Below are 15,653 nucleotides of genomic sequence, written 5' to 3'. Positions count from 1 at the left end.
CATGTTGATGGGCTTTCTATGTGGGGCTTATCTGCCCCCCCCGTATTTTATTAAGGACAGAAGAGGGAGGGAAGGAAGAAATAGAGAGAGGGATAACTCACATTCGTGGGTGCCTCTGGGTGACGCTGTGATGCTGGAACTCTGCAGCAAGAGGAAGATACTGGTACGCCTGTACAGGAGCCTTGCAAGCAGCTTTCTCTCTGCTTGATTTACAGCAGGCACGTCCAACAGGTAGATTGTGATCTACCAGTAGATCACTGGATGTCTGTGGTAGATCACTGCTAGATCACTGGCACCCCTAAAAAAAGCTCACCCAAAATTTTCCTCCTCCCTAAAAAAAGCTGAACTACCGTTATGACCTGAAGCCCTAAACAAAAATGGGCCTCCCTTCCTCCTAAAAGAAGCTCAACAAGTTTGACCTAAACTCAAAAAAACAGGGCTTCCCTTCCTTAAAAAAACTCAACAGCTTTGACCTGAACCCCCCAAAAGGGGGTAGATCACTCCCAGTTTTTAACTCTGTGAGTAGATCAGAGTCTCTTGGGAGGTGGCCACCCCTGATTTACAGTATACAGATGCAGGAGGAGGGGCAGACTGGAACACCTCTGCTTTTTATAAACATCACTGTGTCTATCAAAAGCTACAGCCCCCCCTTTTCTTATTCATTTCCTTTTAGCCTTGCAGAGCCACCTTAGTCAATGCACCCTCATTAAATCGCCAATAGAACTCTTAATGCGATCCCTGAATGCTCATTAACAACTACCACTGAAGAATAATAGGGTGAATTGGTCAGCTATCAAACCTTGCCTGAAGGGATTTTCTGCTCCATTGTCTTAACTGCTTAAGTACCGGTAGCCACTTTGCTTTATTTATTTGATGTGTTTTTGTTACAGCTGTGTTCTCGCCCCCCCCAGCAAGTGGAGAGCTGCTCTCGCTAAAGCAAAGCCCTTCCACTTCAGTTTTTGGAGGGGAAAAGTGCTGGTTATGGTCTGTAAAATACAATAATAATTTTTTGCTTCTAGGGGGGGCAGCTGCCCCCTCCTGCCCCCCTGCCTACGCCCATGCACTGCTACACTTGTTGATGTAAATAAATCCAGCTGTGTGCCATCAACATATTGCTGTCAACATATTGCAAGACTCTGGATGACTCCATTCAGCCATTTCCTGTAGACAGGGCCTTCTCAAGCACATCCGGCACCGTGATGCAAAGATCCCTCCGGCACCCTGCCCCCCCTGTTTCCCAGAGTTGTCAACCTTTTTTTAAGGGGAGGACCCCAAAGTTGTTGACCTTTTAAGGAAAGGTTTCCCAGAGCTGTTGACCTTTTTTAAGGGAGCTGACACCACGCTTACATATTATCTCTGCTAGGGGAAAGAAAACAGGAAACATAAACCTTTTAAAGTTTTTCATTTATTAACAATGCACTTATATATACACCACTACCACATTTTGTTTTTTCTTGTTTTTTGCAGATTTAAGATCTTATTATGTAACACCTTGTTTTTAACAATGTTTATTTCTTTTTATATTCAGATCTTTTTTTAAAAAAACTAAATGACTACAAAGCCAGTCCAACAGTTCTTTTTTCAGAAAAACAATCCAAGAGGCTCACAGCTGAGCAAAGCCGGAAATTATAGATAAAGCCAAAATCTGGCAACAGGCAGGAAGGGTTTTTTTTTTCTTAACTAGGTGTGCGTGTTCATGTATGATGTGTAAAAGAGAAAAAAATCTATAAGGAAGTGATGCTATGCAGCAAGAACTAGCTAATGTGATCTGCACAGAAACAACAGAATTAGGAAGCATCATTGTTTTAAACAAAAGCAAAAGATCCAGAAGGAATTGTCAGCTGGTATAGCAGTGCAACACTTTAGGCCATTTTTTGGCACGAAGAGGACAGATCAGTGTGATTTTTCATTCTAAGCACTAGCAGGGCTTTTGTTGCACTGCCCACTGTGATCCAAGCCAATTTTGCTTGTGTTCCTCTCCACCTTTGAGATGTGTGCTTTCAGGGCCCACTGTATTCCTTTGATTGTTAACTGTTTTAAATTTTGAATTTTGAATTGTAACCCAATCTGGGACATGTAAAGGGTGTGTAATTAATGACGACGACGACAACAACAACAACATGAAATAGTAGAAATTGCTTTAGGTACGTGCATACTTTTTGGTCACTAACACTAGTAATCAAGAGGAAAGGTTAGCAAAATTTTCAAGTTCAGAGGTCATCATGATTTCCAACACTTATTTCTTATTTCTTTTTTTTTAATGATGTTTATTCATTTTAAAAAGATACAGCATACAAAAAAGACAAAAACAAAAATACAAGAAAAAAATCAAAAAATAACAGCAAAAACTTGACTTCCCCCTTCCTGGGTCCATTTTTAATTCCATCTTAGCAATTTTCATATTATATCTTAAATCATTTTCAACATCTATTATTCTTAACCTTTAATCCTCAAATATTCCTAACGCAGAAATTAACTTCCCAACTAACCATCTTCTATTTCATCCCTTAGCCTAAAATTAATTCCCAAAAATATCCATAAAATCAAACATTACTTATTATATCCTAACAACATTTAAGCACTTACATCTAATTCAGCCCCCCCTCCCCTGGTATCTCCCAGATGGCTCAGCCAGTTCCATGAATCAATCCAGTTTCAGATGTTCTTAAGCAGACAGAAAAATTAAAAAAAAAACTCTTATTACTTCTTACCCCACTACTGGCATCTTTCACGTCTCAGATTTCCTGGGAACAGCAGAGTTGTAAGGCAGGAAATGGCGCAGTTTATATCTCCAATCTTCAAAAGCAAAATTTATGTCCAAACTGGGTGCAACTTATCATTTTAAATTCTTGCTCATACATTTTTTCCATATGCATTTATGAAGAGAACATTTATCAATCTCAGTCATACATTTTGTATTCTCTTCACTTCTTACAATTCCAACCTCAAAGAGGTAAACACATTCCTTCCTTATTGTGATGTCATAATGGCAGCTCGTTGATCCCTCCAGGGACCCATTTCCAGCGTACAGGGGGACTTTCCCCAGTCCAAGAAATAAATCTTTTACAGGGATTTCTCCCCCCCCCAATCAGCCCTTCTCCCCTTTACCCTGCCTCAAGGGGAGAATTTAAGTACAAATCTTTGGGAATTTAAAACTTCCCGTCAGTCTTTCCAGCTTCGGGTATAATTAACTGCTTTCTCACTTCACACAGTGGGGGAGATCAACTTCCATTTTTTGGATCTCCTCCCATGGCCAATTCCTTCTAATTTTCAAATTTTAAAAATCATTTTCTTTTACTCACGGTGTCCAATGTCCTCAGATCTCTTTATTTTGGGGAAAATCCACCGCTCCTCCGCTGCCGGCTCGGAGCTTCGCTCTGTGAGGGTAGCAATTGACTCAAAAATGGCACCCGCGACTCTACTCCGCTCGCTCTCAGGGCTCTTAAAAGAGCTTACTGGGGAGCGGAGGATTCGCTTCTGGACGCAGCTGAGCTCCTACGCCCCCAGAAAGCTTTTGGGGGTCTGTGGTACTCTCGCGGCTCCCCCCTCCCTCACAGTGCCAGGAACCTCGGAGCTTGAGGTTTCCTTGCCGATCAGCGCTGGCGGTAGACCGGAAGTCCAATTTCCAGCACTTATTTCAGCCCTGAAACCTATGGCTATTGTTTGGTTGTGGGGGGGGGGGAGCAGGGAGGTAGTTTATTCCCATGAAAGCAGATGTGCTTCAAGAGTTAAACAACAAGCTAATGACAGATTTTTTTCATTTTCACCATAGTTTTCTGCCAAACAGGTGCTCAACGGATTATTTTGATTAAACTGATTATTTGGATATTGTTTTTTAGAACCAATTACTTGGTACAAATGTAATACATCATCTTTAAATATCACATAAGAAGGCCCAGTCCTGCCTTACTCCCCCAACAATCAATGGGACTTCACCTATTCCTGAGTTGCACCATATACAAAATACAGTAGCTTTTAAAAAAACCTGTTGCACCAAGCCAGTGATCCACCTAGTCCAGCATCCTGTTCTCACAGTGGCAAAGCTCACCTGCAATTTCCAGCAGCTGACCTTCAGAAGCATACTATCAAGAAGTACCACTTAGAACAGGGGTCCCCAGACTTACCCGCCTTCGGGCCGGAGGGCGGGGGAGTGCGCGCGCAGTGGGCCAGAGGGTGGGGGAGTGCGTGCCAGTGCACATGCGCACACCCATTTACTGGCGCGGTGGCGCGCTTCCAGGCCGGAACAATCGCTGAAAATTGTTATGCACATGCGTATGGGCCTCCCCCGACCTGGAAGTGCACCTCCCCCGACCCGGAAGTGTGTCGGAGAACCAGCCGACTCTTAGGTGCGAGGAAATCACGAGACGAGAGTCAGGAGTTTCAGATTGAGAGCATGAGCAGAGTGCTGAGCGAAGTGCTGCCTGCCTCTCAGCCTCAGCTCCTTTATTATGGATGGTTTCCTTGTAAAAAACATTAACCTTTTAACCTATACATGACTCATGCAAACAAGGAAGATGTGTAAACAGACAGGCTGGCGCCAGTGGTCCTGTGGTCCTGTGGTAAATCACTTGATTGATTACTCCCCAATAAACCTGTGCCTTACACAGAGAACTCCATTTGTACATTCCCACAGAGTGTTTCCTGTGTATTTTCCCACAGAGTGTTTCCTGTGTATATTCCCACATCACCTCTTTCTTTTTATTTTTAAGCAACAGGGTAAATTAACACGTGGGAAGCCAGATAGGGAGTCGCTGATACCTCGCAATGAAGGCTCCATGTGAAATTCCAGTGGAGAGGTGTGCAGCCTGAAACCAGGTCATGCATTGACCAAAGAGGGAGGATAAACATTGAATGCAGCAACATAACATAACCAAGCCACAGGCTAATCCTATAAGCGTCAAAAGTGTTTTCCTGATCCAGGCACCGTTAGGCAACCAAGACAGCAGCCATTCCCATGGATCAAAACCCATGGCAGGTTGCAAGGGCCGTGCAGCCACCAAGTTCTCCATTTCTTGTATAGTATGAGTAATGTTAGGACCATTATCTTGCACATACATGCAACAATGACTATGTATTAAGGCACATACGCCTCTTTTCGAGGCTAAAATCACATCCTGTAATTCTGTATTGATCAATTTCATGCCTTTAACTGTGTCATTGAACAAAGCCTCTGTCCAGTTAGCTAAGTGATGCAAATCTCTATAATTCATTGCTACTCCTAATAATGGCAAAATACTACGAGCTATCTGAGTATCAATATATTGTGTTATAGGGGCATTGACTTCGTGTTTATTGCGCAAGCAGGTGCGAGGAAGAGCATCTAACTTATACACCAGTGGTATCACTACCCCTAGAGTGCAAGTCCCTGAAAAAGCAGAGGGAATCTCTTTGTATGCTTTCTTACCACACAAAAGCCACAGATTTGATTGTAACACGCATGTGGATCTCCAACTCTTTTTCATCCAATCAAACCATGAATGAAAATCACGGCATGTAGCCTGTTGGTAATATGTCATGTATCTGGTAACATTATTAATTGTTACCTTGGGCCTGCCGCTTTGGGTAGTGACGTTAAGAAAACAAGAGCTACCATTAACATACTCATAAGTCCAATTACAATAAGGATAAGGACCTAAAAATCTGCTACTATCGTGATTAAAATGAAAACATCGTGGAGCTACTTCTAATAATGATAATATAACAGGGGGTGAACTAATACGATTATCTCTCATATTATTACTAATTCTAAAAGAATCATTAATAGGAATACCATGCAGTAATATACCCTAATGTCTTGACTACGAGGGAATATGTAAGCAAATCCAACAATCAGAATAGTTAAGCAATTTCGCAAACTGAGAAATATCCTGTACATAGGTATTATTATCCCATATGGAATGATAAGAGTCATGTCTTTGATACTTCTGTAAAATGGCAGCACGCCTAGAGCGATTATGGCTTGCAGATCGAATAAATGGAAGGTGATCTTAACGGAGTGCAGCCATATTTAGAGCACGATGCCGCCAGGTGCAATGGTGTGTCAGACCGGGTGACAGGTGCTGTCCTCCAGAAAGAGTGTAGAAAGGTCTGCCTCCTCCCTCAGCGGCATCTGCGACTGAATGGGCTGAAGAAGAAGCTGTAGATGATTGCCAGGGTCGTACACAGCGTGCTGGCACCCACAGAGGGTCCCCATCGATGGCATATCCATGTCCCCAGGTAATCAGCAGTACAGGGCCACGCCATGCTGGATCCGGATGTTTCCTGAAAGACACAAGGGAGCAAGGCAGCTCCTCCTCTTTTCTAAAATGTAATTCTGCTGGAGGAAGCTGCTTATCATGCAGATATAAAAGATTAAAAAGCACTTGATGCACAATATTAGGTATTTCAGCAATAGGAGCGTTCTTTCCACTAAGTTGTGGAAAAAGCAGAGATTTAAAAGTTGAATGCTCAACAATTGCTTGTCCTGTAGAATTAAAAGGAATACCATGAGTTAATTTCACATTCCACAATTCACAGAAATCAGAAAATCGCTTAGAAATATACGCTGGGCCATTATCCGTTTTGATGCTGCTAGGCTTTCCCATGACCGAAAAACAGCGCAGAGTGTGCTGTATTACGTGCCTGGCTGTCTCCCCTTTTAAGGGCGTCGCCCAGATGAAGCCCAAAGACGTGTCCACCGTGAGGTGCAGTCTTGAAAAAAGAGGCTAACAACGGGGTGAGAGTGACATCCATTTGCCAAATTGAGAGAGGGGCAATCCCTCTGGGATTGACAGCATCAAAAGGAATCATGGTAGGGGCTTTAGAACAAGAAGAACATTGCGAGACAACGTCTCGTGCCTGAGAAATTGATGTTTGAAAAGACTTGGCAAGAACCTTGGCAGATTGGTGAAAGGTGGCATGGCTCAGCAGAGGGTCAGAAAACAAAGAAAAGACCCGCTCTTGCTTCAAGGCAGCATCTGCTACAGCCTTGCCATGTGCCAGAAATCCTGGCAGATTAGAATGAGAACGCAGGTGGGCCACGAAAAAGGAGTGGCTACGAGCCTGTAGCAGACGCTGCAAAGAGAGAAACAATTGCAACAAAATCATCATCCAGAGCAGGATAATGTATGCCACTGACAAGAATGTTAAAAATCTGGAGACATACTGAGTATCAACAATCAGGTTAAACTTCACATTCTGAAACAGATCAAATGCCAAGATCACCACAGCCAATTCAGAACGCTGAGCGGAGTTCTGCTCCGTTGTAAATCTTGTCTTCCAGGCCCCCTCCTCCCTCCACACAACCACCCCCCTCGTCTTTGTCCCATCTGTGAAGAAGGTGAGAGCAAAGGGGATAGGGGAGGGGGAATAGGAGACAGAGGAAAGAAAAATCAATGCCACAACACGTTGTCTTCCCTTGATAACAACGTCCATAACAGCTGCTGGAAAAGTATAGACATTTCGCAGTGGTGCATGTGGCAAGTGTAGCCATTCAACAAGACAAACGCGAGACTGAGAAAATTCTGCAGGCCGGTAGAGAACAGCTGTGGGCAGCAATTTTGTGGCAAAAACAGCCAATGACAATAGTCCTGTGGAATCCAGGCGATCCACCATAGATTTTTGCAAATGGTGATTAATCGTTGCCAGGGCTGATTCGTTGCCAGGCATATCCTGGGTTACCGGTGTGATGTCTGCCGGTTGCTTGTGTCCTTTCAGGGCATTGTACAGAGGTGATAGTACACACGTTGGTAAGTCTATGTATGATTTTGCCCAATTCGAATGTCCTAACAGCAGTTGTAGATCCACCAGCCAGAGTACAGCTGGAAAATGCAGCTGCAGTATCAGGGGGGGTGCTGCTTGTTGCGTATCCTTGTGTTCCAGGTATGTGATAGGCAGGGTGCGTTGAATTTTTTCCGGGGCGATTTTAAGCCCTGCAGAGGTGAGATCCTCTGTCAGCTGGTGCACCCATGTTTCAGGAATGTCTTTAGCGGCAAGCAATTTTGCTGTGTGGGATTCAGAGCCGATTGATTGACAGGCTTTTAACATGTCGGCTATTGCCACATTAGGTGTAGCTACCAGCGGGCGCAAAGATTGTTTACAGTCATCATTGGCATTATCAAAGGCTAATTGTCTGATGATTACTCCTTGCGCTGCTGTATCTTGAACCTGGCGTTTAAGGGTATTGTACAGTCTATTTATGAAAGCGCCATAAGGTTCAGTGGGTCCTTGCTGCACGCTCCCCCATCGCCCCCCTTTTCCTAACTTCACAGGAGGAACAGACATCAAAGCCTCCTGGGCAGCTGAATTTGTGGCGTCCCAGTACTGAGGATCCAGAGCCAATTGCTGCGCAGTTGTTAAAAAATTCCCAGCCCCTGTGAGACCATCCAGGACGTCTCCAGGTGTTAACATAACAGGGGGAGGGAGGGGGGGTGCCCCTGCTGCCAGAGCTGCAAAGGCATTGGCATGTGCTGCCAGTGTAGCATTATTCAAATATGTTTGGATATCATGGACTCGGCGTTGACAAGCCCAGGTCCAACTTTGCATAAAAATTATCATTTGATTTGGTTTGAGCACTGTTCTAGCCAGTAATTTAATAACCTCTGGCAATAATTGCTGTTGAAAAATAGTGCCAAAGAGACCAAGAGTATACGGGGAATGCAATCCATTGTCTCTTACTGACTGATACAATTCTTTGATGTATCGGAGTTCAAATTGCTCGTGCCGTGGTGCCCCACCCCCAGGTCCCGCAGGCACAATCACAGTAGACTCAAAAGCCAGCAAAGGAGCTGCTGCTTTAAGAGATTCCTGGAGCTTTGTAGTATTCCCCCCCTCCTGCTTCACAGTGGGCATGGTACTTTGAAATGCAGGCAAAACCTGAGAGACATAGGCTGGAGGGGGTGGGGTGGCAGACAAAGAAAGTTGCTGTTTTCCTGGCGGAGTTAAATTAGGTGGGTCCGGACCAGGAGGGATGGGGGCAGGCAATGCCGGAGAAACAGAAGGCTTCAGTGGGGGAGGCGTGCATGCGGGCGGTGCAGAGGGGAGGCTGGAAGCAGCTGCCAGAGAGATATTCTTTGGCACGACTAGTGCCAAGCATGCTCTTATTTTTCCCCATGTAGTTAAGACACGTACTCCAATGCTGGGATGAGCATGAAAATGTTCACCAAGTTTGTCCCAAAAATCTAATTCCCAAGTTCCATCCTCCGGAAACCATGGACAGTGCTCATAAGCAGTATGAATAAAAGCAATAAGATCGTCTTCTGAGGCATGCTGATTGTTAGAAGTCAGCAGGTATTTTAAGTCTTGAAGAAAACGTTTCTGTGGCACGGAAAGCGAAGTGCCCATTGTAAATGCAGGAAGAGAAAGATAAGCAACAGCTGGGAGCTAACTCACCGGGGATCCTGAGATGAGGTAGACGTCTGAACCCTTGCCGGGCGGGTGAGTAGCTGATGCAGGACCACGACGTGCGTCCTTTCAACAATGGCGTAGAACTTTTTGGCCTCACACGGGGCACCACTTGTCGGAGAACCAGCCGACTCTTAGGTGCGAGGAAATCACGAGACGAGAGTCAGGAGTTTCAGATTGAGAGCATGAGCAGAGTGCTGAGCGAAGTGCTGCCTGCCTCTCAGCCTCAGCTCCTTTATTATGGATGGTTTCCTTGTAAAAAACATTAACCTTTTAACCTATACATGACTCATGCAAACAAGGAAGATGTGTAAACAGACAGGCTGGCGCCAGTGGTCCTGTGGTCCTGTGGTAAATCACTTGATTGATTACTCCCCAATAAACCTGTGCCTTACACAGAGAACTCCATTTGTACATTCCCACAGAGTGTTTCCTGTGTATTTTCCCACAGAGTGTTTCCTGTGTATATTCCCACAGAAGTGCACCGGAAATGACCTCTTCTGGGTCGGGAGAGGCCCATACGCATGCGCAGAAACGATTTTCGGTTATTTTTTTTCAGATCTGGAAGTGCACCGCCGTGCAGTGCTCCGCAAGAGCAGGCAGCGGGCGGCGGGGGTCGTCGCGGGCCAGATTGGGAGGCCAATTGGGCTGCATCCGGCCCGGGGGCTGTAGTCTGGGGACCCCTGACTTAGAACTCTTACTAGAAGTTAGGATGACTTTACTCTATATAAGAGTGCAAAGTTCTGTGAAACGATTTGGTATTCTTCCCCCCCCCTTTTTTTTAATAAAAAAATCACTCTTTGGGTGAGGCATATTACGGTATATCAAAAACAAAGGAACAAAATATATGGGGAGTTAAAAGGTTGAAACAGGCTTGACATCCACTTGATTGGAAAGTAGTTTTGGTATCTTTCACCCTACCCCACCCTTCCATTCATACTATTCGTGAATGGATTACCTATAAGGTATTCCATTCTATGGTAGATTAAAAATGAGTTCGTTCATTCAAACATCATTAAGAATAATACTTGTTAGTTTCCGCTTGGCATTCCTACTTATGTGGCTGAGTAAGATTTACAGTACTCAAATCCAGTTAACAATTTTATAGTTAAAACAATAGGCATCTATGATGGAATACTACGTGTTTTCTCTCTCTCTCTCCCCACACACACATACTGCCATTGCAGGAGGCTGGACTAGATGACCCTCAGGATTCCTCCCAACTCTACCATTCTATGATGATGAAATACTATACTACGTGTGTGTGTGTGTGTTTATGTGTTTGTTTGTTTATTTATTGTATAAAATCTATACACTGCTTTATTGTAAAAATCCCCAAAGTGGTTTACAACAGACAAGCCAGTAAAAGCAAAAATAATAATAATTACAACCCTACTTTAAAATGTGCAAAAGTAAAAATACTAAAACTGGTTACAATTACCTCAACTTTCTAAGCACCTGGGTAGGTTTGTCTAAATAAGAATGTTTTTAAACAGGGGTAGAAAAGAGAACTGTGAATATATGTGTGTGTGCATATATAGATGTGTTCCTTTCTCAAACGCGAATCCCCAGATGTTGCACTACAATTTCCATCATCCCTAGCTACTACTAGGACCAGTGGTCAGGGATGATGGGAGTTGTAGCTCAACAACACCTGAAGGCTGATGTGTGGAGCTGGTATATACAGTGGTACCTCAGGTTACAGACGCTTCAGGTTACAGTCTCCGCTAACCCAGAAATAGTAACTCCGGTTAAGAACTTTGCTTCAGGATGACAACAGAAATCGTGCTTTGGTGGCGCGGCGGCAGCAGGAGGTCCCATTAGCTAAAGTGGTACCTCAGGTTAAGAACAGTTTCAGGTTAAGAACGGACCTCCAGAACGAATTAAGTTATTAACCCGAGGTACACCTGTAGTGCATTGTAGTCTGAGGTCGGCACTTGCTCAGAGTCCAAGCTCGCACTGTTTTGAGCCTGGTCCTCAGCTATCCATGTCTCCACTGTAAATGGAGAAAGCCACCTTTCTTTGTTTCTACAGAGGTTCCCTACAAATAAAAGGCAAGTGTACAAAACCAGGACCTACCTCTGTAAAAACAAACAAACACTCATTTCAGAGATAACATGTTTTTCGGCCGGAAAAAAGTATTAGAAACAGTTAGTCTGTTAAAGCCCATAAAACAATTTGTTCTACCAAGAGACTCTGGCTGATTTACTACAAATTCCTATTATCCCCAAGATGTACAGTGGTGCCTCGCTAGACGAAATTAATTCGTTCCAGGACTCAATTCGTCCTACAAAAATTTTGTGTAGCAAGGCACCGTTTCCCATAGGAACGCATCAAAAGTCAATTAATGCGTTCCTATGGGCTCTGGGGGCCTGGCGGCGGCAGCGGTACTTGCTCTTTTGGCTCGGGGAAGGCAGGCAGGTGCTTGTTCTCTTGCCTGCCTGCCTTCCCCGAGCCAAGAGAGGTGTGTGCCACCGCCTCGCCCGACAGCCGGCATTTGACAGGGCTTCCGAACCCCCTTCAGATGCGGGCTCTGTTGGGCGGGGGGGGGGGGGGGGAGAGGAACGAAGGAAGAGAAAGCAGCCCTTTCTCTTCCTTCCTTCCTCTCCCCCTGCCGCCAGCTTTCCCCCCACCCCGTCCGACACAGCGGGATCGGAGGAGAAGCCTCCTCCTATCTGCGCTGTGTCGGACGGGCTGAGGGGAAAGCGGGGCTTTCGGCAGCCAGCGAAAACGTCCCCGCACTGGCGGGCTTTGGCTCCGGGTGATGGGGCCGAAGTGCGCCGGTGCGGGGGTGTTTCGCTGGCTGCCTTCCCCTTGAATTGGGGAAGGCAGCCAGCGAAAACGTCCCCGCACCGGCGCGCTTTGGCTCCGGGTGATGGGGCCAAAGCGCGCCGGTGCGGGGGTGTTTCGCCGCCCCCCGCAAAAGCAGGCTTGCTAGCCACTGTTCCAACAGCGCCTAGCAAGCCCGCCCAGGTGAGGGGGTGGGCGGTGGGAGCAGCGCCCGAAAGGGCTCATTTTGGGCGCTGCTTCCGCCACCCCCTCGCAACAGTAGGCTTGCTAGCCGCCATTCCAATGGCGCCTAGCAAGCCCGTGTCGGGCGGTGGGAAGCGCAGGATCCTCCGCTTCCCCCCCACTGTCCGGGGATCAGACGAGGCTGGAGAAGCCTCGTCCCATCCTCACAGTGTCGGGCGGTGGGGGGAGCGGAGAATCCTCCGCTTTCCCCCACCACACACTGCCCGGGATCGGACAAGACTTCTCCAGCCTCGTCACATCCCCGCAGTGTCGGGCGGTGGGGGGGGGGAGTGGAGGATCCTCCACTTTCCCCCACCACACACTGCCCGGGATCGGACAAGGCTGGAGAAGCCTCATCCCATCCCCGCAGTGTCGGGCGGTGGGGGGGGGAGTGGAGAATCCTCTGCTTTCCCCCACCACACACTGCCTGGGATCAGACAAGGCTTCTCCAGCCTCGTCCCATCCCCGCAGTGTCGGATCCTCTGCTTTTTGGATCCTCCACTCTCCCCCACCACACACTGCCCGGGATCGTCCCTTCCCCGCCTCGTCAGGCAGTGTGGGGGGGGGGAAGCGGAGGATCCAAAAAGCCCCCGCCGTGGACTGGCTTGGCGGTGGGGGGAAGAATCCACTTCTCCCCCCCCTTCTTCCCGCGCTACAGCCTTTGTGTTCCCCTGGTCTCTGCCGGTTGCCCCTCACCGGCAGAGACCAGAGGAACACAAAGGGGAACGAGCTGTAGCGCAGGAAGAAGGCAAAGGAAGATCATCTGAGAGGCGGTGACAGCTGTCAGCACCTTTCAGCTGATCTTCCTTTGCCTTCTTCCTGTGCTGCAGCTCGTTCCCCTTTCGCTAGAGAAATGCCCTGTAGGTTTTGTGATCGGAGGTTTTGTATTTAAATCAGTTTGTATATGTGTGCAGTGTAATGTTGTAACTCTTTGTGACCTATTTCAACTATATATTACTTTTCAAAACTGCATTGAGGACCCCCCCCACACACAATCAAGTAGTATATAAATTTTATTAAATAAATAAACATTTGCAGTTGCCATCATCTTTTTTAAAATCAAAATCAAAATTAAAAAGAATAGATTGTCAGTAGGGCAGAGACTCTTTATCTCAAAACCTTTATCTTCAAAACCAGGAAATTAAGATATGCTATGGAACTTACATGTTCTTTTTCGCAACTAGATAGTCTGGAAGTAGCAAAGAGGGTGGCCAATGGCATACACTAATTTGATTGTTTTTCAGTGCAACTACAATGACAATGTTTTCAAATTTTGAAGAAAATGAAGCAACTTTAAGCAATGTAATATTACCATAATTTATTTTACATAAATAAAAAAGTACTTATTTTAAAGTCACATTAAGTTATCTTCTGTATGACAATATGCCTTACATGAAGAATTGTGTATCATTAAACATAAATAATCTAGTGTCTAGTCTTTTATCACTATTTGCTTCCTGTATCATTGGGTTGCTAATAAGCAAATTCAAACCATCATATCAAAGGGACCTAAAAAGATACAGAGAACTGTGGAAGCAAAAATATTAATGTTATATGGACAAAATATAAAACAATCTTACCAATAAGAAACATTTATTTATTTGTTTATTTAAAAATGTGAAAAAAACAGTGCTTAAGAACTGAAAGCAAAATGCCTGCATTTTTTATCTGATATAGGTGTAAAATGGCTCAGAGGTCCATTAAATGAGATTTCTTAATTTTCTGAATAATCTCTTCTGAATAAATCCTCAAGAAAGATAACTGTATGGACAGCTGATATGGACAAAATAATAATACATTAAGCCATTTCAACTCCATTTAGTCATGGAAATAGGAGAAAAATAAAAAAATGTCCAATTTGGACATACATTACAATCTTTGAAATAAAATTTATTTTTAAAAATTTATTTTTGTCAAATTCCCTCATCCTGAAAAAGTGATGTAGATACGCCAGTTGTATAAGGTTATTGTGAAGCTCCAGAATTCTAATGATAGATTATTTGTCTTACATTGAGGGTGGTCCATATAGACTTCGTAACACAGATAGGTGACTGGAATATCTATCTATCTATCATCTATCTACCTACCTACCTACCTACCTACCTACCTACCTACTTATCTATCTGTCAATTTGTCATCTATCTATCTATCTGTCATCTATATCTATCTATCTATCTATCTATCTATCTATCTATCTATCTATCTATCTATCTATCTAGAGTTGCCTTTCTGCCGTTGTTTCCCCTATGTGAGCATGGAAGAGAGCAAGCAAGCAGGAAGGAAGGTGCATGGGGGTCAGACAGGCAAGTCATTCTATCAGTTATATTTTATTTACACAATTGGAATTAATTTCAGGAACCAAAATGCTTTTTTCTGTGCAGCCTGAGCAGGAGCAGTGAACACTGTTATAGTTCATTATTATAGCTTGTTTTCACTTACCTCACATTTCTGAAGAATATCTGAACATTATGAATGGTCTGTTTCACCAATAAGAAAAAGAGGTTGGAATAGGCCAATATATATGTGATTTGTACTTGGATAAAGGTGACTTTTCTTCTTTAAGTCCTTAAATTTCTTAACCCAGCTCAAGGTAGTCATCTGAACTAGCCAGAAATTTAACTGATAATCACAGTCAGTCCATCATTTGAAAAATAAGAATTTAGAGCCACCTGATGCTAAAATGGGAACTAGACATTACATTTTGGCGAATGTAACCTTGGTTTAAGGAGCCATTTACTGCCTGGCTTATATACATGAGTTTCTAACACTGACCACTACACTGACCACTAAGCCACCTAGCAGCTGCATTTTGTACTAGCTGCAGCTACCAAACCAAGTGCAAGGGTCATCTAATTGTAAAGTTATCTTGTCTGTGGTAATGGGAACAGCAGATTCTAGCAGCAGAACAGCCTTTATACACAGCACATCATGATTTGATGAATCACGTTCAAGTATACAAACCCCCTTTTTAACAGCCCCTCTGTTACCTCAGTGACCTCCTCCCTACCCTGAAATTTTGTAAGTTATTAATTAAAATCATGACAAGTCCTCAGGCTATGACCATTTACTTTGATGTCTCACTATAGCATTGTGCTTGGGGAGCTTAAGATTATCTGTGAAGAGGATCACTCCAGTGCAAGCAAGATAGTAACATCCCCCAAGGAGCCTCTCTTAAATAGAATTCATACCGTATATATTGTATTAGTATGAGGTTAGTGATTTTGGTTATTTTTCACTCCCCTAACATCTTGGCCCAAAAA

At 44.6% G+C, this 15,653-nt stretch overlaps 1 protein-coding gene across 1 annotated transcript; it reads right to left on the bottom strand.

Moving 5' to 3' along the window:
- Window positions 1-4,378: 4,378 nt before the first annotated feature.
- On the bottom strand, window positions 4,379-11,035 carry LOC148687661 (endogenous retrovirus group PABLB member 1 Env polyprotein-like). The gene has a single exon (XM_088669963.1). It carries the CDS (start codon window positions 5,730-5,732, stop codon window positions 4,722-4,724), a length of 1,011 nt encoding a protein of 336 aa, XP_088526089.1. The 5' UTR covers window positions 5,733-11,035; the 3' UTR covers window positions 4,379-4,721.
- Between the last annotated feature and the right edge of the window lie 4,618 nt (window positions 11,036-15,653).

Source organism: Zootoca vivipara, chromosome 1, assembly GCF_965207765.1.
Source record: "Zootoca vivipara chromosome 1, rZooViv2.hap1.1, whole genome shotgun sequence".
Classification (NCBI taxonomy): domain Eukaryota; kingdom Metazoa; phylum Chordata; class Lepidosauria; order Squamata; family Lacertidae; genus Zootoca; species Zootoca vivipara.
The sequence above is the reverse complement of the archived record's forward strand: the minus strand, read 5'-3'. Positions and strand labels throughout refer to the sequence as shown.

What these genes read in the sequence shown, in the direction of transcription:
- LOC148687661 (XM_088669963.1), bottom strand. Translation starts at nt 5,732, where the DNA reads ATGAGAGATAATCGTATTAGTTCACCCCCTGTTATATTATCATTATTA.